General features: G+C 34.9%; 1 protein-coding gene across 1 annotated transcript; it reads right to left on the bottom strand.

The window, feature by feature from the left end:
* Window positions 1-781: 781 nt before the first annotated feature.
* Window positions 782-25,197, bottom strand: LOC134247119 (uncharacterized). The gene is made up of 5 exons (XM_062729456.1): window positions 25,150-25,197; window positions 10,536-10,611; window positions 5,882-6,313; window positions 4,418-4,479; window positions 782-1,883 (listed from the first exon to the last, which is right to left on the bottom strand). The coding sequence occupies exons 1-5, from the start codon at window positions 25,195-25,197 to the stop codon at window positions 1,272-1,274; spliced, it is 1,230 nt and encodes a 409-aa protein (XP_062585440.1). The 3' UTR covers window positions 782-1,271.
* Window positions 25,198-25,742: the final 545 nt, after the last annotated feature.

Consider the following 25,742-nt stretch of genomic DNA (forward strand, 5'->3'; position numbering starts at 1 on the left):
ATCAGGTAGTTGGTAGTTTAAACCCCCCTCCCCCCATGTAAACCTCTCAATACTGAAGTGATTTCTGCTTTTATTTCCTAACCAATGTGCTCAGGTGAGCAATGTGACCCATGGGCCTCTTGTTTTTCTCTATGTCCAAGAAACATTATGCACTGGTTAAGAAAAGGTCCTTATTAAGAATCATGCCTTAATACTAGGAACTGCATTGGCTCTTACACAAAAGGTGTTTTAGACATTCAGTTGTTGCAAAATTTATTTAAGGTAGAACCTGGAAATGAAAGCACTTTTATTGTTTAAATAAACAATCTTACAATATTTGCATGTTTCTGTACATCTTATTCTGTAGCACCCCAGATCAAATTAATTTTTACAACTCTCAATTCAAGCTGTATCTTTTCTTTAAAGGGGCTGGGGGGTTGTGGCTATTTTCAGACTATTTTGACATCCTTTAGAAGAACAGCTTCATATAAAGATATACAAAAACGTTCAAATTTTAAAACTAAAATGTATGAAATTTTTCTTTGCCAAATTATAGTTGACAGCTTAAGATATCATATCTAAAAAAATAAGTTAAATCTTGTGGTTAATTTGTTGACCCCCCAGCCTCCTTAAGAAAAAACAAAGCCAGGTAGGCCTAATCATAAAATTCACACTTGCATCTACACATGACATAGAAACTATGGTCATAATGGAGAACTTTTCAAAAGATTCCACCAGAAGTGCAGGAATTATATATTTATTGCCACTGAAATGAAAATATTGTCTAAGGATGAACAAAATCTTCAATATTAAAAATTCAGATTTTAATATAAGCTTATTTAATGTACAGTCTATTATTCATAACCATTCGTTCAGCAGTTTTTGAGCTAAGTTTCAAATCTACAGAATTATAGCCTTATTTCACTCTAAATTTATATGCTTTTGTACATGTATACTGATTACAAACTAAATCTAAAATATATCGCCAAATAAATATTTGAATATGTAATACGATTACAGTGGAGCCTCATTTATCCGGACGCTTTGGTTCCCCGTCAATTTGTCCAGATATGTGAAGCGTCCGGATACCTGAATCACCAGTAAAACAGGATTAAATTACATTTACAAATTTCGTTCCGATGAAAAGTCGTCCGGATACTGAAGCATCCGGATATCTGGGGTCCGGATATCTGAAGGTCCACTGTAATTATTACTAATGTAAAATTCTTGAAATTTCCATTCATTTTGATTTATTCCCCTTTTTAACCCAATACCCATATATGTATGACTATCTAATGTCCATTTTTTTTGCCATGAATAACTTTAGCATATTCACTATTTTCGGGATTCTGTAAAACAGTCTTGAGAAACTCCACCGTTTCTTGTTTGAAATCCCGAATGTCTTTTTGTAGCTGCCTATTTCTTTTCATTAGCTCGGCTGTCTTCATTGTCACGTCCAGAAGTCCCGAGCTTTGTAACGCTTCCTGAGTTCGCTTGTACCGTTTACATTTTCCCCCCTGCGAGCGGTTTGAGGAGGTGGACAAACTCGTATCATCAGATTCACTAGCACTGGTTCCCTCCCCAGTGGAATGAGTCAAACTCTGACCTGAAAACTCGCCCATGTCTGAATGCACAGAAGCAGTCGAGGACAGTTTGGCGACTTTACATAGTGTACTATTAGGGTCCGTCCTGCTTCCTCGCCCTTTTCTACTGAACGTTAAATTTGGTCTACTTTCCAAGTCATTAATTGTGCTAAAAACATCATCAGAAACACCAAAACTTAACTTGGAATCCAGAGAAAGAGGGAGTCCCTGATTTTCCATTGTTGGAAGTTGTCCCCCAAAATTTGCCCCGCCGGTTCTCCAGTTTACTGACAATTCAGGAAGATCTATCCTGGGGCCAGCCTGTAAGAAAAAGAAATGGCAATACAGCAGTTACTGTTTACACTTACTGTAAACCAACTTTTATTCGCGACGACTTTATTTCGCGATTTACCAGGCATAAACTAGTTCGCGACGATTAATTTTCGCGATCAAGTCTTTTTGTATCTGTTTTTAATAGACAAATATACTATAAGGACCAGTTCGCGGCGAGAAATATTCGCGATGACGAGGCTCTCGCGAACCTCGCAAAAATTTCTCGCACGCGAATAAAAGTTGGTTTACAGTATTATGCAATTCTGTATGATGGGTAATTTCTGTGAAATTTTACAGATTGGTCAAATTCCAAAAATAAAGAAGTTCTTAAAAGTTCACAAATTAACTGTTTTAGTGTATGAATACCATCCCTAAAAAACAATAAATCTTGAACAAGAGGCCCAAGGGCCTTGAATCGCTCTTCTGATAAATTGTACAACCTATCAATTGTATTTGAAGCCTCTAACCCTTAGTATCCTAAAACCTAAGTTGCATCAACTGATAAAAAGTTTGATGATTCTTAGCCAAATAGGACTGAAGATATTTTAATAAAGCTATAAAAAAAAAACATGAGTAGGTCACGGTGACCTACTTTAAGATCGAAGTTTTCTGAGGACTCAAGATGCATTAATAGACAAACTAAGATTGAAGGTTCTAAGCCAATATGTATTTGAGATATTCAAAAGTATGTCACCTTGACCTACTTTTTGGTCTACATTCTTGGAAAACCCAAGATGCATCAACTGACAAAGTTTGATGATTCTAAGCCAATAAGTACCAGAGAAACTTAAATATAGCCATAAAATGTCGAAAGTAGGTCACCGTGACCTACTTTTTGGTCGACATTCTCTGAAAACCCAAGATGCATAAACTAACAAAGTTTGATGATTCTAAGCCAATAAGTACCTGAGATACTTAAATATAGCCATAAAATGTCAAAAGTAGGTCATCGTGACCTACTTTTTGGTCGACATTCTCCGAAAACCCAAGATGCATCAACTGACAAAGTTTGATGATTCTAATCCGATAAGTACTGGAGATACTTAAATATAGCCATAAAATGTCAGAAGTAGGTCATTGTGACCTATATTTTGGTTGACATTTATCAGAGGCCTAAGATGCATCTGCTGACCAAGTTTGATAATTCTAAGCCAATAAATACCTGAGATATTCAAAAGTAGGTCACTGTGACCTACTTTTTGGTCTACATTCTCTGAAAACCCAAGAGGCATAAACTAACAAAGTTTGATGATTCTAAAGCGATAAGTACCAGAGATACATAAATATAGCCATTAAATGTCAAAAGTAGGTCACCGTGACCTACTTTTTGGTCGACATTCTCCGAAAACCCAAGATGCATCAACTGACAAAGTTTGATGATTCTAGTCCGATAAGTATTGGAGATACATAAATATAGCCATAAAATATTGAAAGTAGGTCACCATGACCTAATTTTTGGTTGTCACTCTCCGAAAACCCAAGATGCATCAACTCACTAAGTTTGATGATTCTAAGCCAATAAATACCTAAGATACTGAAATCTAGCCATAAAATGTCGAAAGTAGGTCACAGTGACCTACATTTTGGTCGACATTTTTCAGAGTCCCAAGATGCATCAGCTGACCAAGTTTGATGATCGTTGGTCTGAAGGTAATCAAAATATGCCTTTTAAACAATTTGAAAAAAAAATGCCTGCAAAATTCTAAAAGTAGGTCACAGTGACCTACTTTTTCTTAAATGTGTTTTAAGGTCCCAAGATGCAGCAACTTACAAGATTTGATGATTCTAACCCTCTCATTGTCTGAAATAATGGGATGAAATGTTTTTAAAAGGATAAGTCATAAAGTTCAAAAAGTAGGACACGGTGACCTACTTTTAAGTTGACGTTGTTTAAGGACCCAAGATGCATCAACTGACAAAGTTTGATGATCATAGGCCTTAAAGTGTCCAAAATATGCCTTCAAATCCATTTGAAAACAAATGCCCGCAAAATTAAAAAAGTAGGTCACCGTGACCTACTTTTGAGTTAACATGATGTGAAGTCCTAAGATGCATCAACTTACAAGATTTGATGATCCTAGTCCTTATAGTAAGCAAAATATAGACATTTTCATTAATTGTAAATTTATGTCAACTTTGAAGTGACCTTGAGACCACGCCCTTTGCCCCAGGGTCATGCCTTGAACAATTTTTAATCTTCAACATATTCTGATCATTGTATGTAAGTTTGGTGAAAATCTGCCTGGTGGTTCTGGAGAAGAAGATTTTTTTGCAACCAGTACTTTTGGTTTTGTTTTCCTGATTATCTCCCCTTGTTTTAGGGTCCCAACCCTTATTTTAGTACAAATGGTAGCCCTTGGGCAAAGAATACCCTGTGACAAATTTGACACTGATTGGTCAAGGGGTTCTTGAGTTATGGCCTATATTCTAAAACGTTAAGGCACACCGCACAAATGGCCATAGCATTAGCTCTTTGAGCCTTTGGCTCAGAAGAGCTAAAAATCACAATTGTTGTAACCTACCACTGAAGTTGTTGCTGTTCCTGCATTTTCTGTTTCATGTGCCTTTTGGAAATGAACTGGACCTATTAAAATACAAAGTTGTTATTTGACATACATGTATATATAGATTTTTTGAACATGTATGACGATGGCATTTTAAAATGCTCTGAACAAATCACTGTGCAAACTTCATTAATTTACATGATCAACAAATAAGATTTTTTAAAAACATTTTTAGTCATCATTTGCTTCCAGTTGTGCTTCTTGTCAGGTAAGCATTGTTTACTGGTTTTTAATTGGATACAGTATATATTGATGAATCGATGACACAGTGATATGAATCTAGCACACATATCACTGCCAGAAAAATATTTATTCTAAATTATTTATGAACAGGGAATACAGGTGTTAAAGAACAACTTGCATTAATATTGACTCACTTGTAGGCTTGAGAAAAAGCAAATGGGAAAAATATAAAACTTTTACATACTTTATCATCCCGGAATACTTCCCACATTGTATCAAAGTTAAACTACTCGTTCATTGAAACAACTTTTTTTGGTACACTGCTATAAAATAGAGAGATCCCAAAAGCGTAAATTGCATTTCAATGATTTGTTTTTATCAATTTTAATTAGTGTGTGTTTTTTAAGGTCAGACGATATATTCCTCATATATCTGTTTTATATATCTTCGTAATGTATAAAAACAAGAGGCCCATGGGCCACATCACTCACCTGAGTAGCTTTGACCATGCTGTTCTTTACCAATTTTCCCCTTTGTAATACATATTGTGACCCCACCCTACCACATGGGTCATAATTTGGACAATTTAAAATCTAGAATTTTAAATATAGAATCTACACTACCCCAGGATGCTTCCACATAAGTTTCAGCTTTTCTGGTCCAGTAGTTCTTGAGAAGAAGATTTTTTAATGACCCCACCCTATTTTTTTCTTTTCTTGATTATCTCCCCTTGTGAAGGGACTTGGCCCATTATTTTTATAATTTAAACTCCCCTTTACCCAAGGATGCTTTGTAGCAGGTTTGGTTAAAATTGGCCCAGTGGTTCTTGAGAAGTCGAAAATGTGAAAAGTTTACAGAAAGATGGACAAAATCTGATCAGAAAAGCTCACTTGAGTCCTCGGCTAAGGTGAGCTAAAAATCTGTTATTTCCAAAAGAAAATGCAACACCATCCTCTGGTATCTTTTACAAATGCCTGGTAAGGTACCTCATTTTTTTGTGAGTTAACTTGTAAAAGTAGCTTTACTTCAATGACAAAATCTTCGGAAAATGTATATCATTTAGAAACGTATTGTCTGTCCTTAATTTCAAAACCTCAAAACCAATTTGTCTACAGACACTAAACAAAGAAAAACTTGGAATGGCCTTAGGTTTAAACCACACCTAGTAGATATTCCCCATTTTATATCTGGATCATTAAAAACCTTAATTTTTCAGAGAGAAGAATCAATTTACTATACCTTCAGCCAATGAAGCACAAGTTTTGTCTTTATAATTTGAAACTGCTGTTAAACTTGGGGGAGGCACTGTTAATAAGTTTTCAGTGTAAGATTCTAACTCAGGAGTACCACAATGTTGTGAGATCTGTTTTGTTCCTGAGGTTCCAGAGCATATCGGGGCAGCTGGATGAGAACTCTGTAGCTCTTCTGTGTGTGGAGTCTGGTGACTGTTTTGGAGCTCTCCTGTGTTTGGAGGCTGGGAACTACTCTGTTGGCAGTGTTGCCCTCCTGCTTGTACTCGAGACTGTTGACTGAACTGCCTGTATTTGACCTTTGCTGCCTCTGTTTCCCTTCTAATTTTTTCTACGGCCACAAGGAATTCTAGACGAAGTTGTTGAAATTTTGCTGAAGCTATGATATTTGGATCTGGTTCACACACAAAATCTGCCTCATCTGGAGATAAAAGTGTACATGTGTTACACAGCAAAACTTGGTTATAACAAAGTCAATGGGACCTATGAAATTACTTCGCTATATCCGTAATTTGTTATAACATTATAAGAAAGACTTCATCAAATTTATAAAGCTGGGGATCCAAGATGACTTCGCTATATCCAAATATTTGCAATATCCGTGTTCGTACTAAACAAGTTTTGCTGTATTCAAATTCATGCAGTAAAATTATATTATACTAGTAATTGGAAGTCTCTGGTTTAATCTTACTTCTATAACTCCAACCAGAAATACATATACATGTACATGTGTTACAGTGTATCTTATAAGATGTCTTACTTTGTATTGAGGCAATTTTTGAGGAATAAATGAGTGGTTTACAATAAAAAGGCTCAACCAGAGACTTCTGAAACGATTTGATTAACAAGAAAGAAGTCTCGAGAAGCAAACAATGTCATTTTAAAGTACCGGTAGGTTAATGATTGATACATTCACAAAATGTGAGATTGAAGCTGAGGGTGCCTGAAATTGAGTTAAGTAACTTGTGGTAAAACCAGAAGTCTCTGTCGAGACTGTAGCTCTACTAGTTTGTTCTTATAACAAAGGAAAAGACGATTAGCAATTTGGACTTGAAACTTTACAATAGCAATAAATATAATAATGATCCTTGATTAAGTCTCTTTTGGGGGCAACTTGTGTGCCAAATTAAATTAAAATATGACCAAAACTTAGGGAGAAGTAGCATTTTAAAAAGCATTTCAAAGAAATTTCTAATTTTAGTAACCATGGCAACACCATTCATTGAAATCAAAAACCAAACCAATGCACTAAATTATGTATCTTAGTGTAGTCATCTTGTGTGCCAAGCTATATTGAATTAAGACCAAAACTGTAGCAGGAATATTGTTTGTAAGGAACTTCAAAGAAATTTCTAATTTTAGTAACCAAGGCAACACTGTTCATTGAAATCAAAAACCGATGCACTATATAATGTATCTTTGTGTAGTCTACTTGTATGCCAAGTTATATTGAATCAGACCAAACCTGTAGGAGGAGTAGCATTTTGAAAAATTGTTTACCAGAGCTCCAGATAAGGTGGGTATTTGCAGAAATATGCATTGAAATTTTCAAAAATATGCATTAAAAATTAAAGTTGAGCGTACATTTACGCATTGGCAATTGTAGATAAGCATTACACCACTAAAGTACTGTGTTCAATGGGTTGAATAATACAAGTACGACTTTGCTAATAATATTAATTGAGGTGAACTCAGTGTTTGGATTTTCTCAAAACGAAATACAGATTTAAAAGCGTTTTAATAACCAGGAATATTCATCCTACTAGTAATGAAGACAACAATTTCCATTTCAGGAGAAGAATCAAAGATTTAGATTATAATTTTGCATAATTTTTAAATTACCGATCAAGAGCTCTCTTAAATTCTCTGTTCTCTGTTTATTAAGATGCTTACATACGGTTTGTACATAACGTTTATTTTTTTATTTATTATGGGTCCATTGCCAATTTCTGATTTTTCTCAACTTGCCATATAAATGAAGATTTTTTTCTCTCATTTACTCTCTTAAATGGAGGAAAAGATAAAGTGCCTGTGATAACTTTACCAACTGATGTTTCTTGTCAAAAAAGAATGTTTCACAGTTTTAGCCAAAAGTCTTGATTGTATTTTCAAAATTTATTAAAATAAATGCAGACACTGTCCTCTGTAGTTTTTTCCTCTTCTAAAACACTTATATATTAGCAAAATACTCTGAAACCATTTAACTGAAAATCAAAATCTGCACTGATTTGAAATTCAGGGAGTAAATACACTTTGGGGTAAAAAATTATCTGGAGCTCTGGTTTACAGATGGACGAACAGACAGACGGACAATGGACACCTTACTAAGCTCTTCTGGTCTCTGACCAGTAGAACTAAAAAATAAGTAGGGGTGCCCCGTGTATGAAAAAAAGCCTGAGCTGACAGGGGATGTGCATAGACTCAGGTGATCTAATGATGCCATTCATAGGATACATATTACAAATTTTTGTGATAAATCCTATTCATTTCCCTTTATACCCAAGTATATGAACTATGGGATCAATTCTTAGTTTCATACTACATGTACTTATTTTATAAGGTGCTGAGAAATACAATCGTAATCAGCTTTTTTACACTTGTCATGTATAGTGTCAATGTTTATCATGGTATGTGCACTTGTTCTGTCGAATGCCTATCACTGCTGAAAGCTGTAGATCATTCAATAGATTTTCTATGACTGTTTATAGCTTATGAATGGGTCCGTATGATTATTTATGGGAAAAGCTTTAACCTAAAACCTATTTTCTGTTTGGATGCTTCCACATGAGTTTCATCTTTCCTGGCCCAATGGTTCTTGAGGAGAAGATTTTTAAAAGACACTTAGTCTATTAATTTTTCATTAATTCATATTTTCATCTACCCTTGGAAGAAGGATTGGCCCTTCATTTGATCAAACTTGAATCCCTTTCACCTAAGGATGCTTTGTGGCAAGTTTGGTTAAAATTGGCCCAGTGGTTCTTGAGAAGAAGTCAAAAATGTGAAAAGTTTACAGACAGACGGACTACAGGCAAAATGTGATCAGAAAAGCTCACTTGAGCTTTCAGCTCAGGTGAGCTAAAAAATGTTTATGGTACCTAAGGAAGGTCTTGCTACAATAAATACATAAAAGTTATGGTCAATTGCAAGGCTTAAGTTTTCAAAAGTACGTCAAACTCATAGGTCAAGGTAAAAAGTATTGGTACCCAAAGAAAGGTTCATATAGGGCCAATGATATATACACGACTGTCGTGCACAGAGCATAGAAAGTCTATTTACACAACCGTCGTGCGAATAGGCTTATAGCTAATGCAAATTGCTGAGATATATCTCGACCATCACGACCATCGTGCACATATGTAAGAAAGAAATCTATTTACACGACCATCGTGCAAATAGCAATCGCACATTGCCAGAGCTATGCACATGATGGAAATATAGCTATTATACACAACTGTATATTATATACAGTATATTACATATGTACATACTACCATCCTGGCGTTGTTTTCATGGTGGAAGGTCCTAAAATCGACCAAGTTAGAATTTCGACGGTTTCATTACTTTCTTTATATCTCATATTTCGTTCGTTCTCGCTAACTTAACTGGGGACAAAACAATGTATGCCATAACGTAAAATATAATCATTATAATGGTCGTGGGAACGGCTGATTAATAAATACACAACGGTCCTGCAAATAGCCACTGAAAAATTATAAACATGACGGTCGTGCAAATAGTCACTGAAAAAAAATTATACACACAACGGTCGTGCGAATAGGCTAGCCAAAGAAAAATAAGTACACGATGGTCTTTCATATAGACACTGCCTTCATACAGAATGAATTGACATGTGAAATATGAAAGTGAAGTCCTAGCGCAAACCATACAGAAGGTAGTTTGACCAAGGTTCAAGTTTTTACAGACAAGTGGAATAAAGATAAAAGGGCAAACAGAGGGAAAAACCAAAATCTTTATTTCTCCCAAACTGTCCATTAGGGGCATCATTATTTTTAGCCTGTAACAGTTGTAAAGTTAATTCCCCTGCCAATGTCCTAGCATAGCATTTTATTGCTCAATTTCCTGCTTTTAATAATATGTAACATTTTTCTATTTTTTCATCAATAATTCTACTAGTTATTAGTTAATTGAAAAAAAAATAAAACAGAAAGATTTTTTGCCAATCCCACTTTAGCTCAGGTTAGCTAAAAAGAAATGATTTGACGATTTTTTTCATCTTTTCAGTTTCGTCTAGATAGAATGTTCTATCGTTAAAATGATAAATGTCATACGGACCCGGTTTAACTGTGGTGAGGGCTTGTCCCGAGACACAGTTATAGATTATTCTAACTAAGTTTCGTCATGTACATTTAATCTCCAATATAACAATATACATGAATAAACAAAAGTGTTGGATTGGTCTTTAAACACAAGAGAAAAAAATAAGTGTAATTTGAAGAATTATTCAAACTGTTTCAGTGTTTTTGTAAACAACTTTAAAATGTCAACAAAGACGGCCATATTGATATTCAGTTTCGTGTTGAGCTACAATATTATTATACAGATGTGCAACAGCATTCCCTCTTATTTTACCTAAAATTGAAGACGATTTAATGTTTTACCACTGCATTACTTTGCAAACTCACAAGGAAACAGAAAGAATTGTTCACGTGTCAATGCACAGCTCTTCGGGATGTCGGACTGCCATTGCTCGTGCTTATTCTGCTTTTAGTTTTCACTTTGATTGGGATAGACTAAAGACCGTAAAGATTTGAATGACCTGACCTACATAAAACTTTAATCATCATATTATAATAATAATTATGTTCCCCAAACAAAGTTGGGGAACATATTGTTTTTACTCTGTTTCTTATTAAGGTCTTCCGTCTTCACGGAAGACCTTATAGTGATTCTATTGTTTCTTATTATTATTATTCTTTTTTTTTTAGACAAAATTTTGTGCAGGCGATTTCTCGTAAACTATTCGGTGGATTTCAATGAAAATTTCAGGAATTATAGGTCATTATATTAATTTTATATAAAATTCCGTTTTTTGGAAAATTCGCTACCAGTGCCAAGTTATGGGCATTTTCCTGATTTTAAAATGCAATTTTGTCTTCGAATGTTCTCGAAAACGGCTCAAGATATTAACTGGAGACTTGTTAGAGATGATAGACCATGAGTTATAGATGTGCAATTTTGCCTTCGTTTGCGTCGTCAGTACTTCCGGTCGCTACAGGAAGTGAATTCAAAATGTGCACTTTTTCAACTTTTTTTGTTTTTCAATATTTTTCTTTGATATAATTAATTGTAATTAAGACCCTACTGGAAAGGCCAAATATATAATTTATTTAAGAATTGATCAATCCACACACTAGATATTCGCATTTAAAAATCTGAAGCGTGTCCAAGATGGCGGGGAGTCTCCGTAAACTCCGCCATTAAGCAAGTCTAGTTCTAGAAGGTCAGCTGAGCGTTTAGATGAACGAAACTTCTACCAAAAAGATTTATGAAATGTAAAGGATTCTTTAGATTGCTACATCACAATTACGTTGCATTGAGTATAGTTTTAATATGAGGTTTCCTCAATCTTCTATTGAAATTGCTTTTGTCTGCATCTCATAGTAGAATACAACATGACTACAAGTGGAAATATGATGACTACAGTCTTTTGTTTTGCACCAGGGAAAACTTATCCTAAACCATGGTTATAAGTAATAGCTTTTCAAGAAACTTGCCTGACTTAATAGTCACTATGTTTCTGAAGTATTACTTGACTTCTGTTTATTTTACCTCGCAGGCTTATGACATATAAAATGAATAGAAAAGACAAAAGTAAGAAAAACATTTTTTATAAAAGATTGTTAATTAAAGGTTATATAAATATTCTTGTAATAAATGCAAGTTATTGAACATAAAGAGTATCAGATTCCTTGACCGTCGGAGGGCGAGTGATTTTTTTTTTCAGTGAAACAATCCAGTCTTTTCATGAACGTGTAACTCATCTCCACTTTGGGGGTAAACAGGATACAAAATTCGTGGAAAATTTTACCGAATTCACAGCTTTAGTGTTACTTGGCCGTATACGATACTATATTTGTATAATGTGATAAATTTACTTTCTAACGCTCGAAATTCCGGTAATAAGAACATACAATTCTAATTTTCATTGAAGCTATCAGATCCATTAAATAGATCAAACATTTCAAAGGAATAGCGTTAAGAACTACTTGTGACCTTTGGCACGAAATAATGTATCCTAACCCGACTTAAGTAGTAGACAAATGGCGACAATAGTGCAGAAATATAACATTGGCATGCCTGTATATGGAGTTGCATGGAATAAAAAGTTGAATACAAATCGAATATAGGAAAGATAACAGTATCATCTGTTCATCACTAATAGATTATCTATCCTAAAAATTACTGTTAAATTTCAAGTAACAAATTCCGATGTGATAATCTTGATCAAGTTTGGCGCGAAGATTTACTCGTGGCCTTTGACGCAAAATTATGAAAAGTGACCGCCTTTCATTATTCTAAGACAGATGTACTGTTTCAGAAGTATGTAAAAGTAGATTTAGAGATGTGGTCCCAATAGCGTAACAGTAAGCGCTTTGTATTTTCATGCTGGCGACCCCGGTTCAATCCCCTTTGTTTCCATTAAAACTTTTATCACTTTTTCAGCTCGATTTTGCGGGTTTTATTTTTTCAGAATCGGACGGAAGACCTCTCGTTGCTCGCAACGAGTTTCTTTTCTAGTTATTATTATTCTTCTTATTATGTTCCCCAAACGAAGTTGGGGAACATATTGTTTTTACTCTGTTTCTTATTATTATTATTATTATTATTATTATTATTATTATTTTTCTTCTTCCTGGGAAAATCTTTTCCGCGAATGATCTTGTAAACAACACGTCCGACTTAGGTGAAACCTTTTTAGGGTCAGTAGGCATGTTATGTAGATTTGCGGAACGAAGGTCGTTTTGCGCGCACGTGCTTGCAAGAGCGCGCACGTGCAACATGTGAAATGACCAAAATAATAGATATAGCGGTAACTTTTCTACTTTTTGATTATATGCTTTGGTACACATAATATAAATATATATTAGTAGTATAGACGTGATGACATGCTCAAAATAGCAAGATCTCAGGGGCATGCACGTGTGCTTCGCTCTGATTGGCTGAAACTAAAGTCTCAATATCTTCCTTGTTTTACGTCATAATCCTTCGAAATTTTGCACTTAGTCACACATTATGAAGATCTACAGGATGATAAATAATAACTTTCATGAAAGCAAGTACATGCGCATGTGCTTTCAAGACCGCGCACGCGCAACATGTGAAATTACCAATATAATGGACGAAGCCGTAACTTTTCTATTTCTTGATGGAATTTTTTGAAACTCACAATGCATGAATATATTAGGAGTATAGACAAGATGACATGGTCAAAATTGCAAGATCTAACGCGCATAAACGTCCGCTTTGCTCTGATTGGCTGAAACTAAAGTCTCAATATCTTTCTTGTTTTTCAACAAAATCCTATGAAATTTTGAATATAGCCATGCATTAATATATCCTACAACATGATTTATAGCAATTATCATGAGAGCTCGCGAATGCAGGTGTGCTGCAATCTTTAAATTTAAAACTTTAAAAATTTAAAAAATTTTAAACTTTAAATAGCTATAACTCCCTTGGTTTTCAACCAAACAGAATGGGAATTGGAACATAGATAGATATAATAAACTTCTACAAGAAGGTATGGTCAACATGCACATGCATACACATGCATGTACGAACGCTGCAATCTGATTGGCTGAAACTTTAAACAGCTATATTTCCCTTGGTTTTCAACCAAACGGGGTGGGATTTAGAACATAAATAGATGTAATGGACTTCTACAAGAAGATATGGTCACCATGCTTATGTATGCACATGTGTGCAAGTGAAATGAGATAAATCAAAGATACACTTGAATGCGTATTTTTTAATACTTTTGGATTAAATACTTTAATATTTAATTTATAAAAAAATATATAGATAGTGTAGGCAAGATGATATGGTCATTACGCACATGCATTCACATGCGCACGCATGCAATGCTAAAATTTGAATGAACTTGGCGTTGTTAAAGTCTCAAATGCATAGATTTTGTCCTATTTAATGAAACTTACAGGGACTATGGCACCAAAAGGGAGTTGGGGAGCGTTTGGGGAACATCTGTAACGGTCCCCGTTACAATTAGCACTAGTTTTTACTCTGTTTCTTATTATTAAGGTCTTCCGTCTCCAACGGAAGACCTTCTACTGATTCGTTTGTTTCTTTTCCACTATTATTATTATTATTATTTTTTTTCTTACCGATTTTGTGCAGGCGATTTCTCGAGAACGCCTCGACAGATCTTTACGAAACTTTCAGCAATGATGGCAAATCATATGAACTTAGGGCGTTTTTTTTTATTTTGCCGTCGTCACTTCCGGTCTCGAGATACGGCCAATTTTCTTTTTTTAAAGTGTCATTTTGTCCGGAAGTGTTCTCAAAAACGGTTTGAGATTGAGTCTTGAAACTTTCAGGGATGATAGATTGTGACAGGCTCTCTTGAATTTTGTATAAAGTTTTTGTTGCCGTCACGTCCGTTGTCCACCGGAAGTAGTTTAAAAATATGCAAAATTTTATTTTTTTCTTTTATAAATGTTTCTTATATACGCAAATAGAGTGTCTCGAGTATTATTATGTCCACCGGAAGTTATTTTTTCCAAACCGGAAGTAGTCCAAAAAATGAGCATTTTTCATCGAAATTATCAGGGATGATTCCTTCACACTCAGAGAGGAGTTATACGTCATTTTTAGTACTTCCGGTCACACCGGAAGTGAATTATAAAGACCGGAAGTTTACAGATTTCACTCTTAAATGTGATCTCACGTATTTAGAGGAATTGATATGAACTTTTGTTTTATTTAAAGTTGTTTCATGATCGTATCAAAAATCCAACGGAAGACCTACTCGTTGCTTGCAACGAGATCACATCTAGTTATTATTATTTTTCTTCTCGGGAAAATTTTGTCCGCGAATGATCTTGTAAACTATACATCCGATTTAGGTGAAATGTTTTTAGGGTCAGTAGACATGGTATGTAGATTTGCGGAATCAAGGTCATTTTGCGCGCACGTGCTTGCAAGAGCGCGCACGTGCAAAACTTGAAATTACCAATATATAATGGATAAAACCGTAACTTTTCTATTTTTTGACAAAATGTTTTGAAACTCATAATGTAAGGATATATTAGTAGTATGCACAAGATGACATGGTCAAAATAGCAAGATCGCACGCGCATGCACGTGCGCTTCGCTCTGATTGGCTGAAACTAAAGTCTCAATATCTTTCTTGTTTTTTGATAAAATCATTTGAAATTTTGAACATAGTCATACATTAGGGAGATCTACAGCCTGTAATATAAGAATTATCATGAAAGCATGTGCATGCATGTGTGCTTGCAAGAGCTCGCACGTGCAACATGAGAAATGTCCTACATAATTGATACAGACGTAACTATTTAAATTATTGATGAAATGCTTTGAAACTCATATTATAAGTATATATTAGAAGCATAGACAAGATGACATGGTCAAAAAAGCAAGATCTCACGCGCATACACGTGCGCTATGCTCTGATTGGCTGAAACTAAAGTCTCAATATCTTTCTTGTTTGTTGACGAAATCCTTTGAAATTTCAAACATGAGCATGTATTAGGATATCCTACAATAAGATATATAGCAATTATCATGAAAACGCGTGCATGCACATGCGCTGCAATCTGATTGGCTTATGCTTTAAATAGCTATAACTCCCTTGGTTTTCAACCAAACAGGATGGGATTTGGAACATAGATAGATATAATTGACTTCTACAAGATGGTATGGTCATCATGCACATGCATACACGTGCGTGTAGTGCATGCAATCTGATTGGATGAAACTTTACACAGCTATAACTACCTTGGTTTTCAACCAAACGGGGTGGGATTTAGAACATAGTTAGATGTAATGGACTTCTACAAGAAGGTACTGTCATCATGCTCATGTATGCACGTGCTTCCACGTGAAATGAGTAAAATCAAAAATACAGTTTAATGAGCGTATTTTTTCATACTTTTGGATTAATTACTTTAATATTTAGTATATTAAAATATATAGATTGTATAGACAAGATGATATGGTCATTACGCACATGCATTCACATGCGCACGCGTGGAATTCTAAAATTTGAATGAACTTTGTACTTTCTGGGTAAATGTTGTTAAAGCCTCAAATGCATATTATAGAGTTTGTCTTATTTAATGAAGCTTACAGGGAATGTGGCACCAAAGGGAAGTTGGGGAGCGTTTGGGGAACATCTGTAACGGTCCCCGTTACAATTAGCACTAGTTATTTTTCTTCTTCCTGGGAAAATTTTGTCCACGAGTGATCTTGTAAACTACACATCCGACTTAGGTGAAACCTTTTTAGGGTCAGTAGGCATGTTATGTAGAGTTGCCAAACAAAGGTCATTTTGCGCGCACGTGCTTGCAAGAGCGCGCACGTGCAACAGGTGAAATTACCACTATAATGGATATTGCCGTAACTTTTCTATTTTTTGATGAAATTTTTTGAAACTCATAATGTAAGGATACATTAGTAGTATAGACAAGATAGTATGGTCAAAATAGCAAGATCTCACGCACATGCACGTGCGCTTCCCTCTGATTGGCTGAAACTAAAGTCTCAATAACTTTCTTGTGTCTTGTCATAATCCTTTGAAATTTTGAACATAGTCCTACATTTTGAAGATCTACCGCATGATATATAAGAATTTTCATGAAAGCATGCGCATGTGCGCGTGCTGCAAGCTGATTGGCTGAAACTTTAAATGGCAATATCTCCTTTGTTTTTTGACGAAATTCTTTGAAATTTAAAATATAGTCATGCATTAGGATATCCTACAAAATGATATAGAAAAAAAATCATGAAATCACGCGCATGCACGTGTGCTGCAATCTGATTGGCTGAAACTTTAAATGGCTATTTCTCCTTTGTTTTTTGAGGAAATTCTTTGAAATCTAAAATATAGTCATGCATTAGGATATCCTACAAAATGATGTAAAAAAAATCATGAAATCACGCGCATGCACGTGTGCTGCAATCTGATTGGCTGAAACTTTAAATGGCTATAACTCCCTTGTTTTTCAACCAAACGAGATGGGATTTAGAACATAGATAGATGTAAGGGACTCCTACAAGAAGGTATGATCATTATGCACATGCATGCACGTGCGTGCATTTGAAACTAGTATATTTAAAAATACTATTGAATGAGTGATTTTTATTACTTTTTGGCTGAATGCTTTAATATATAGTATATTAAAATATATAAATAGTGTAGACAAGATGATATGGTCATAACGCACATGCATTCACATGCGCTTGGGTGCAATGCTATAAATTGAAATTAATTGGTATCCCTCTGGGAAAACGTTGTTAAAGTCAAAAATGCACAGAGTTTGTCTTATTTAATGAAGTTTACAGGGAATATGGCACCGAAAGGGAGTTGGGGAGCGTTTGGGGAACATCTGTAACGGTTCCCGTTACAATTAGCACTAGTTATTATCGTTATAACGTTTATATCTTAAAATATTTCATATATATTCTTAATTTTAACATGTATGATAATTTTGTAAACTTGAGCTCTTTAAGATTTTATAGAAACATTTCTATCAAGGTCAACTGAGATTGTCGTCTTGAGCAAGCCACGGTTTGGAGAATGGAAGGGGGGGGGGGGGCAGAGTCCAACTTTTTTCAACTCAAACTTTTTTCAGAACCAATCTTTTTGGCATTCCATGCCACATTTCCTTGATAGCATTATCTTGTAGTACATAGTGGGGGGGGGGGGGGCAACCAGCCTTTCCATAAACATTTCCAATAGTAAAAGTAATGTTGGGGAAAAAGTGGTGGCCAGCCCTCCCCCCTGCCGCTACGTGCCTGTTACAAAAAAATATCACCCTTATTTTTCAACCTTCGTCATAACTTTTGAACAGTTGGTGCTACGACTTTCATACTGAGTATTTCACAGGTGTGTTCATTGTGACAAGACCTTTCAGTGGATATAAATATTTTTTAAAATCTTAAAAACTATAACCTTAACCATAACTTTTGAACAGTTGGTGCTAGGGCTTTCATATTTCACAGGTGTATTCCTTGTAACAAGACCTTCCTTGGATACTATTAATTACGTAATTTTGACATTTGCAATTTGACATGCATTTGAGAACATTCAACTCTCGCCATAAGCTGCCCTACGGGGGCATCAATGTTTCACAAACACATCTTATTTTATTCATTTATTATCTCTTACTATAATTCATCTGCGCCATGTTTTGGGTCAAAATCACATCAGTTGTTAAAAATCCCCATCGTCTCAAGCTACGGTTTGGCCGTTGTTTGCGATGATGAAAAATCACATGCAAAATCTAATAACATTAGTTACCCCTATATGTATAACAAGAGGCCCAGGGGCCAGAGCGCTCACCTGAGCACATCGGCAAGGAAAAAGCCCATATCAGATCAGAACTGAAAGTTTACTGAGGTGTGGGGAAGGGGGCTTGAATTAACCCCCCCAGGAGTTCATGAATTGAACAAATCTACACTACCTGAGGATGATTCCATATAAATATCACTAATCATGGCTTTGAAGTACTTGAAAAGAAGATTTTATAAGGTATCCCTATATATCCCTATGTAAAACTTGGGTTGGCCATTTTGGCCCCACCCTAGTCCCAGGGGGTCATGATTTGAACAAACTTGAATCTACACTATCTGAGGATGAATCTACAAGAGTTTCATCTTTCCTGGCCCAGTGGTTCTTGAGAAGAAGATTTTTAAATGTTTTTCCTATATATTCCTATGTAAAACTTTGATCTGCCATTTTGGCCCCACCCTAGCCCCGGGGTTTATGATTTGAACAAATTTGAGTCTACACTACCTGAGGATAATTTTACATGAGTTTTATCTTTTCTGGCCCAGTGGTTCTTGATAAGAAGATTTTAAAAGATTTTTCCTATATATTCCTATGTAAAACTTGGGTCGGCTATTTTGGCCCCACCCTTGCCCCGGGGGTCAGGATTTGAACAAATTTTAATCTACACTACTTGTGAATGATTCCACATGAGTTTCATCTTTCCTGGTCCAGTGGTTCTTGAGAAGAAGATTTTAAAAGATTTTTCCTATATCTTCCAATGTAAAACTTTGATCGGCCATTTTGGCCTCATCTTAGCCCCAGGGTTTATGATTTGAACAAACTTGAATCTACCCTACCTGTGAATGATTGCACATGAGTTTCATCTTTCCTGGTCCAGTGGTTCTTGAGAAGAAGATTTTTAAAGATTTTTCCTATATATTCCTATGTAAAACTTGGGTGGGCCATTTTGGCCCCACCCTAGCCCCGGAGGTCTTGAATTGAACAAACTTGAATCTACACTACCTGAGGATGCTTCCACATGAGTTTCATCTTACCTGGCCCAGTGGTTCTTGAGAAGAAGATTTTTTTAAAATGCCATTAATTTTTCTCTAATTCATAATTATCTCCCCTTGGAAAAGGGCGTGGCCCTTCATTTGAACAAATTTGAATCCCCTTTACCCAAGAATACTTTGTAGCAAGTTTGGTTGAAATTGGCCCAGTGGTTCTTGAGAAGAAGATGAAAATGTTAAAAGTTTACGACGACGACAACGACAACGACTACGACAACGACAGACAACGGACAAATTTTGATCAGAAAAGCTCACTTGAGCCTTCGGCTCAGGTGAGCTAAAAATATAGTTCTGGTCATAAATTTCAAGAAAGGTGTGAGTAAATAAATATAAATGCATTGAGCGGACTAAAAATTATATTTAATTTTAAAACATGATTTTGAATATAAATTATATTGAAACACATTTCTACTTTTCAGAACATTTGATTTATAAACAAAATATGTTATAATTATGTAATACTAATCCAGAAGATAATTAGAAGATACGATAATTTTAAACCCTTCCCTGTCTTAAAACCTGACCTACCCAAAACAATAAAGACTGATCCATCCTCGCAATGCCACTGAGGGGTCCTGAGTTAACATGTGGCCGTTGTGTCATGTTGTAAATTTTGAATTTACAGGGTGGCTGTAAATACAAAATTTACAACATAGTTTTCATGTTGTAAATTTTGTATTTAATGCCACCCGGTAAATTCAAAATTCACATGACAGTTGCACAACGGTAACATGTCTAAAAAGTAAAAACCCCTTATATTGCGCGGGTGAGACGGATCAGTGTGACTACAGTCAAACAGGCAAAAGAGAAATATACAACGGACCAGACGGGGATTCGAATCCGACTGAATTCCCTGGACAGGTGCTCTACCAACTGAACTATCTGGCTTCAGGCAATTAAATCCGTCTGACTGACACATTGAACCCTTCTTTAAGGTTCCCCCTCCCCTTCCATGAAAATACCATCAAGACACGTAGCCTCTTCCCTGTTAATTTCAGGGCATGACATGTAACATGAAAAGCTGGACAGGGAATCAAACCCAGGACCCCATGCATCGATCATTACTGATTAGTCAGGTGCTCTACAAAATAAGCTAAGTGCATCTGTACTGATCACCCCATGTCCTGAGAAAAATCTCCCTATATCCTATCATTTGAACATGTAGTAAAAAAGGACAGTGACAGAACTGAACTAGTATCGACCTGGCCTATCATGCTAGGGACCGTCCTGTCAGTTATACTAGTCATTCATCGCGACCTAGGTAAAATGGACTGCTACTTTGACAACAGACATCGATCTGACCTGGCCACTGAAAATCGTGAAATAAGAAAACTCTTTTATCATGTGCAAATGACGAATTGTCACATGCATGCAGATTTTCAACAAAATATTGTGCATAGCAGGATGTGAAATTATCAATTAATCAACCATCTTTATTACTTTACGGTATATGAAGAGAATTATATTATTTTTGATTGCGAGGTAAAAATTATATGCATTTTTCTTATATGTTTGTTTTAAGAAAATATCGATAAAAGCCGATATACAGAAGTCACAGAGTACGATTTGATTTAATTATTCCATGCGTTCAATAGTGATAATCTAGTCATTACTCTCTCGATTTACGTCATTCGATCGACAATTTTGGTCTGGATTCGTATTTCCTTGGGAACCGCAGGAAACACAGAACTTAATACTGTTAATTCTTAGAATGGATTTATTATGCAAAAAATAAACAATTAAAAGAGGTTCATATGTACAAGTTTCTGATACTAGTATTAATGAACGTGCGTCATCAGCATGTTAAACTTTTTTTAAGGTTTAAGAAATACCCGGTATACAGACACTTCATCACTTGCTTTGGTCTATTTTTCTATCATAAATATGTATCTGACAAGGAGCACACGGCGAGTGTGACCGTGGGCAGGGGATGCTTACTCCTCCATGGCATCTGATCCACCTCTGATATTTTTTAGGTCTGTGTTTGCTCTGCTCCTGTTTTGTATTGTTTTATAGACTTTTGATCTTGAATGATATTCGTTATCTCCATATGTATCATCTCACAGATACCTGAATTACATTTCTGATTTCATTAGGTGATATTTATAAATGTATATATCTACCTACCCAAATGTTAAAGTGATTACAAATTTTTACAAATACAATACAAAAGAACCCTGCATATATCATCAATTAAAAAAAGTTATGTCGAATTACCTTGAATGCAGGAAAAAAATAGAAATATTCCAAAAATGTATCAGCCGATTTTATAAAGCTTAATAAATGGTATGTATATATCCAGACTTCTCAGATAGACATGTTTTATAGGATTTCAGCCAAAAAAGTAATTAAACTTATGACATATGGATATTCCAAGCCAGATTTTAAATGCATTATGAGAAAAAAAAACAATCTGATTAAAATCAGATCCTTTGATGCGCTCATATAGATCGCTACCTTGTGTTAATCAGATTGGAGGGGGAAAATCAATAAAACAAAAATTGAATATAATACCTGTATATAATTATTCAATATATACACCATCAAAAAAGAAAATAAAAAAGATAATTTTTTAAATATAAAATTGAAACCTCGACTTATTGGTATAAATTACCCAAGGTATGAATCTACACGTTCATACGAACTGCCATCCCACCAGTTTCTCAAAAATATTGGAAGTGAATATTACATGAATGTGTAAGGTTCGAAGGGGGGGGGGGGGGGGGGGAGGAGTTGTATTTTTACTATGTGGTCAAAATCAATATCGTTAATTAATAATGCACGAATGAAAACATATTTTACTGATCTGCACACGATGGCTTATTTTTTTCCCCCCAAAAAATCCAACAAATAGGATGGTTGCTAAAAGGGCATATGCTTGAGAAATTTAAAAAAAAATTCTATGTCCTAAAGCAGCCACCGCACTCAAGGGCATCTTCGCTAGTCAAGGGTTTTCGGTCCACTTCGCTTCCCGTAAATTATGGGGAGCGGGGTGGACCGAAAACCCTTGGCTAGCGAAGATGACTCAGGTTGGTGCTTGCATGGTTTACTAATTAGTAATTCTTACCAGCTGAAGTTGATGACATCATGTTAACTTGGTAAGGTAGTTCGTGGACATTGACATTTGATGTTGTTCTTCCTGCGTCTGGTTGAATCTGAAGTTGAATTAAGAAAAAAATCGACATTTTTGTAATATACATAATTAAATACATGTATAAGGTAACCATCAAAATATATATGCATTTTAATTCATGAAGGATATTTTGAATTTTTTTAACGAAGTTAAGAAAATTACTACTGAATTCCCTTCTGAAGCAATATACTGCAAATGTGGTAATGGTAATTTTCACAACAATTACTACTCAGATCTTATGCCCGAAAGTCGTTTATACTGAGTAATTCTTTTATAATTAAAAAAAATGATTAAAATCCTGAATTTCTGTTGGCTTCGCGTTATTCCCAATAAAAAATTATCATTGTTATATAAAATGATTTTAAGCAGACACCTCTAAGTTTGATTTGTTGAAGCTTAATGCAAATTATATGACTGGAGAATTATTTTGATTTATATTCTTAAAGAAGACATCTTTGATTTTGAGACGAAAGGTGAGAGGTCAAACTCACAAGTTCAAATATTTTCTAAAATTGTGCATTTTCACTGAAAGTCTTCTGATACTTTCAATAAAATTTCAAATATCATTACACTGCACTTCCTATTACACTGTATTTCTATTTATTTTGAGATCAAATGACCCAAGGTCAAGGTCAGAATATATTGCATGAAATGACTTCCACAAGAAAGCCTGAGAGTTTCATTTTAGCTTTCCTTACAGATACCATGGATACTGGCCTCTCTCGGTATTAAGGTTAAAGTATTTTTGTCTCATTTTTAAAAAAATAAAATGAGCAAGTGTGCAGTCTCATCATTTAAAAGTATGAAAGTAGTTTTTGTATTACATCATATTATAATTCTTGTTTATGTGAGAGGAATTCAAAATAATGGAGGCACCTTTGCTCATCATATCCGTTAATTTACCGGGTAGTTTGTTTACTTAATAACCAAGAGCGAAGATTTGGATAATTTTAGCCCCATCCCTTAGACCTAAAGATGGGGGTTCATGAAATTAACAATCTTCTCCTCACCCATTTAGGCTTTATTCCAAAATTGGTTTAAATTTGTTTATTTGGGAATACCGTTGTTATAGCCTGAATTCGAAAGACTAACGATACATAAATCACAGAAGTTGGCAATCCTTTTTAAATAGACATTTTTCAGCATAAAATAATAGGTAATTATGATATTATGGTATATTACATATTTTACGATAAAAAATGATATATATATATACATACTGAAATTCGGGAAAATTGAAAGGTATGTCAACTCTTGTGCCAGATGACATACTTGTAAAGTTTATGGGCCTCGTCTTGATCTTTAAGACTACTAGTATATATATATAGAAACATAAGTTATTTATATAATTTCTAAATAGCATTTCCTTGGACATGAATAAGTTAATATCTAAATACTGACTGATTGTTTCTCTCTAACTAATAAACACTCCCATTAAGGCTTAAAATAATATATCAGATTATAAGGCCTGAACTAACAATGTTAACAACCCATTCCATGCGATAAACGAAGTAAGTACATGTACATACACTGTATCTATCCAGAGTTGCAAACATAAGTACCTTTATTCCTTACCTTTGGATCCTGTTTTAGCTTAATTAAAAAAAATCCTCTTTCACTCTGAATAACATTTTGTCACAAAAAGCCAAAGAAAAACATGCTTGTTGTCAAGAAGTTACATGTATAGAAATGTTCTTAGAAATCAATACCAGAATTAAAAAAGCTCACAATGAAGACATGTATCTTCTAACGTAAGCTCGCTCTGTTTAAAGACATTGTTTTTATCAGTTTTAATTTACAGCGTCTATCGTCATATCCTGGAGTTTGCAACTCTGTAGTCGGGGAAGCAGGTGTGTAGGTAGGGCGACCCCCTTTCTCTTTTTCATTCAATTAAGGTCGATCCACCTTCTTTTTTGTTGCAGTATTTCTTCTACACACATGCATCTATTCATATTTTGCACTTAATTTTCTTGGCAAAATATGAGAGCATTGTTGTAAAACGATTTTGTGTGTTTTCTTTTGATATCTTTGTCATTGTAATTTAAACCCATATTTTAAAAGAAATTAACTTGATTAATGAATAAATAAGTTATAAAATTGTGAAACTAAATGAAATGAGTCACTACAGGGTTTGTTATGTAGCGTAGCCCTGCTTTTCATTTTGGTGTATGGGAGGAGACCCAGGTGAACGTAATGGGCAACGGGCCTCATTTTTCTGAACTAACCCTGTGTTCTGGGTCAACTGTCCCTCTTAACCACCCTTATTATGTGATAATATGTCACAATATTTTGTATGAAATTCAGGTTCATTATTCCTTTGCGTCATTCGACACATCAGAGTATACATGCAAGTAGTCATAATTAAACATATTGATTGAATATAATATAGATTCTTAAGAGTTGCAAAAAAAAAAAAAAAAAAAAAATTGAGTATAATTTCAAACAAAAAAATTATTACGAAGATTTCAAGAAACTGCTGCATGCATTTGATAATTAAAAAAAGCTCACACAACCCCAAAATTTCCCTAGAAATAGAAGTTCATGTAGATATTGAAGTTTACCCTTTCGCCTGCTCTGTCACCAGGAGTCATTTTCCTCTCGGTAACCATGTTTTTTTTCTTGATGATGAACCTGGCAGCTGTCAAAAAATATTTTAATAAATTAAATTTATATATGCAATTTAGGCGTGTTTGATTTTTTTAATGTACGTATTTAAAATTATCAGTCAATTACAGGGGGATTATAAAATGAATTTTACTTCACAACTTTTACCGTTTTATTTGATTTTGTGCGAAAATGTATCGGTTATATGGAGTATTGCAGCTGCAATTTAAAATGATTTTAAACAAGATGTGTTTGTGAAACACTATGCGCCCGGTGGCAACAAAAGTCGAAAAAGCTATTTCTAGCATACTAGCATAGGTAACAGTCAAGGTCACAAGGTCATTGACCTTAGTGTCATTTGAAAGACCTTGATTTGTGAAGTACGCACACCAAATATGAAGTCTCTATCTTTCATGGTTCAAAAGTTATGGAGAAAAGTACGAAAAAGCTATTTTTAGCATATAGGTCACAGTCAAGGTCACCAGTTCATTGACCTTGGTGTCATTTGAAAGAACTTTATTAGTGTAGTATGCATACTAAATACGAAGTC

The sequence above is a fragment of the Saccostrea cucullata genome, unplaced genomic scaffold (assembly GCF_032062105.1).
Source record: "Saccostrea cucullata isolate Sc308-1 unplaced genomic scaffold, CSIRO_AGI_Scuc_v1 ctg4178, whole genome shotgun sequence".
NCBI lineage: Eukaryota > Metazoa > Mollusca > Bivalvia > Ostreida > Ostreidae > Saccostrea > Saccostrea cuccullata.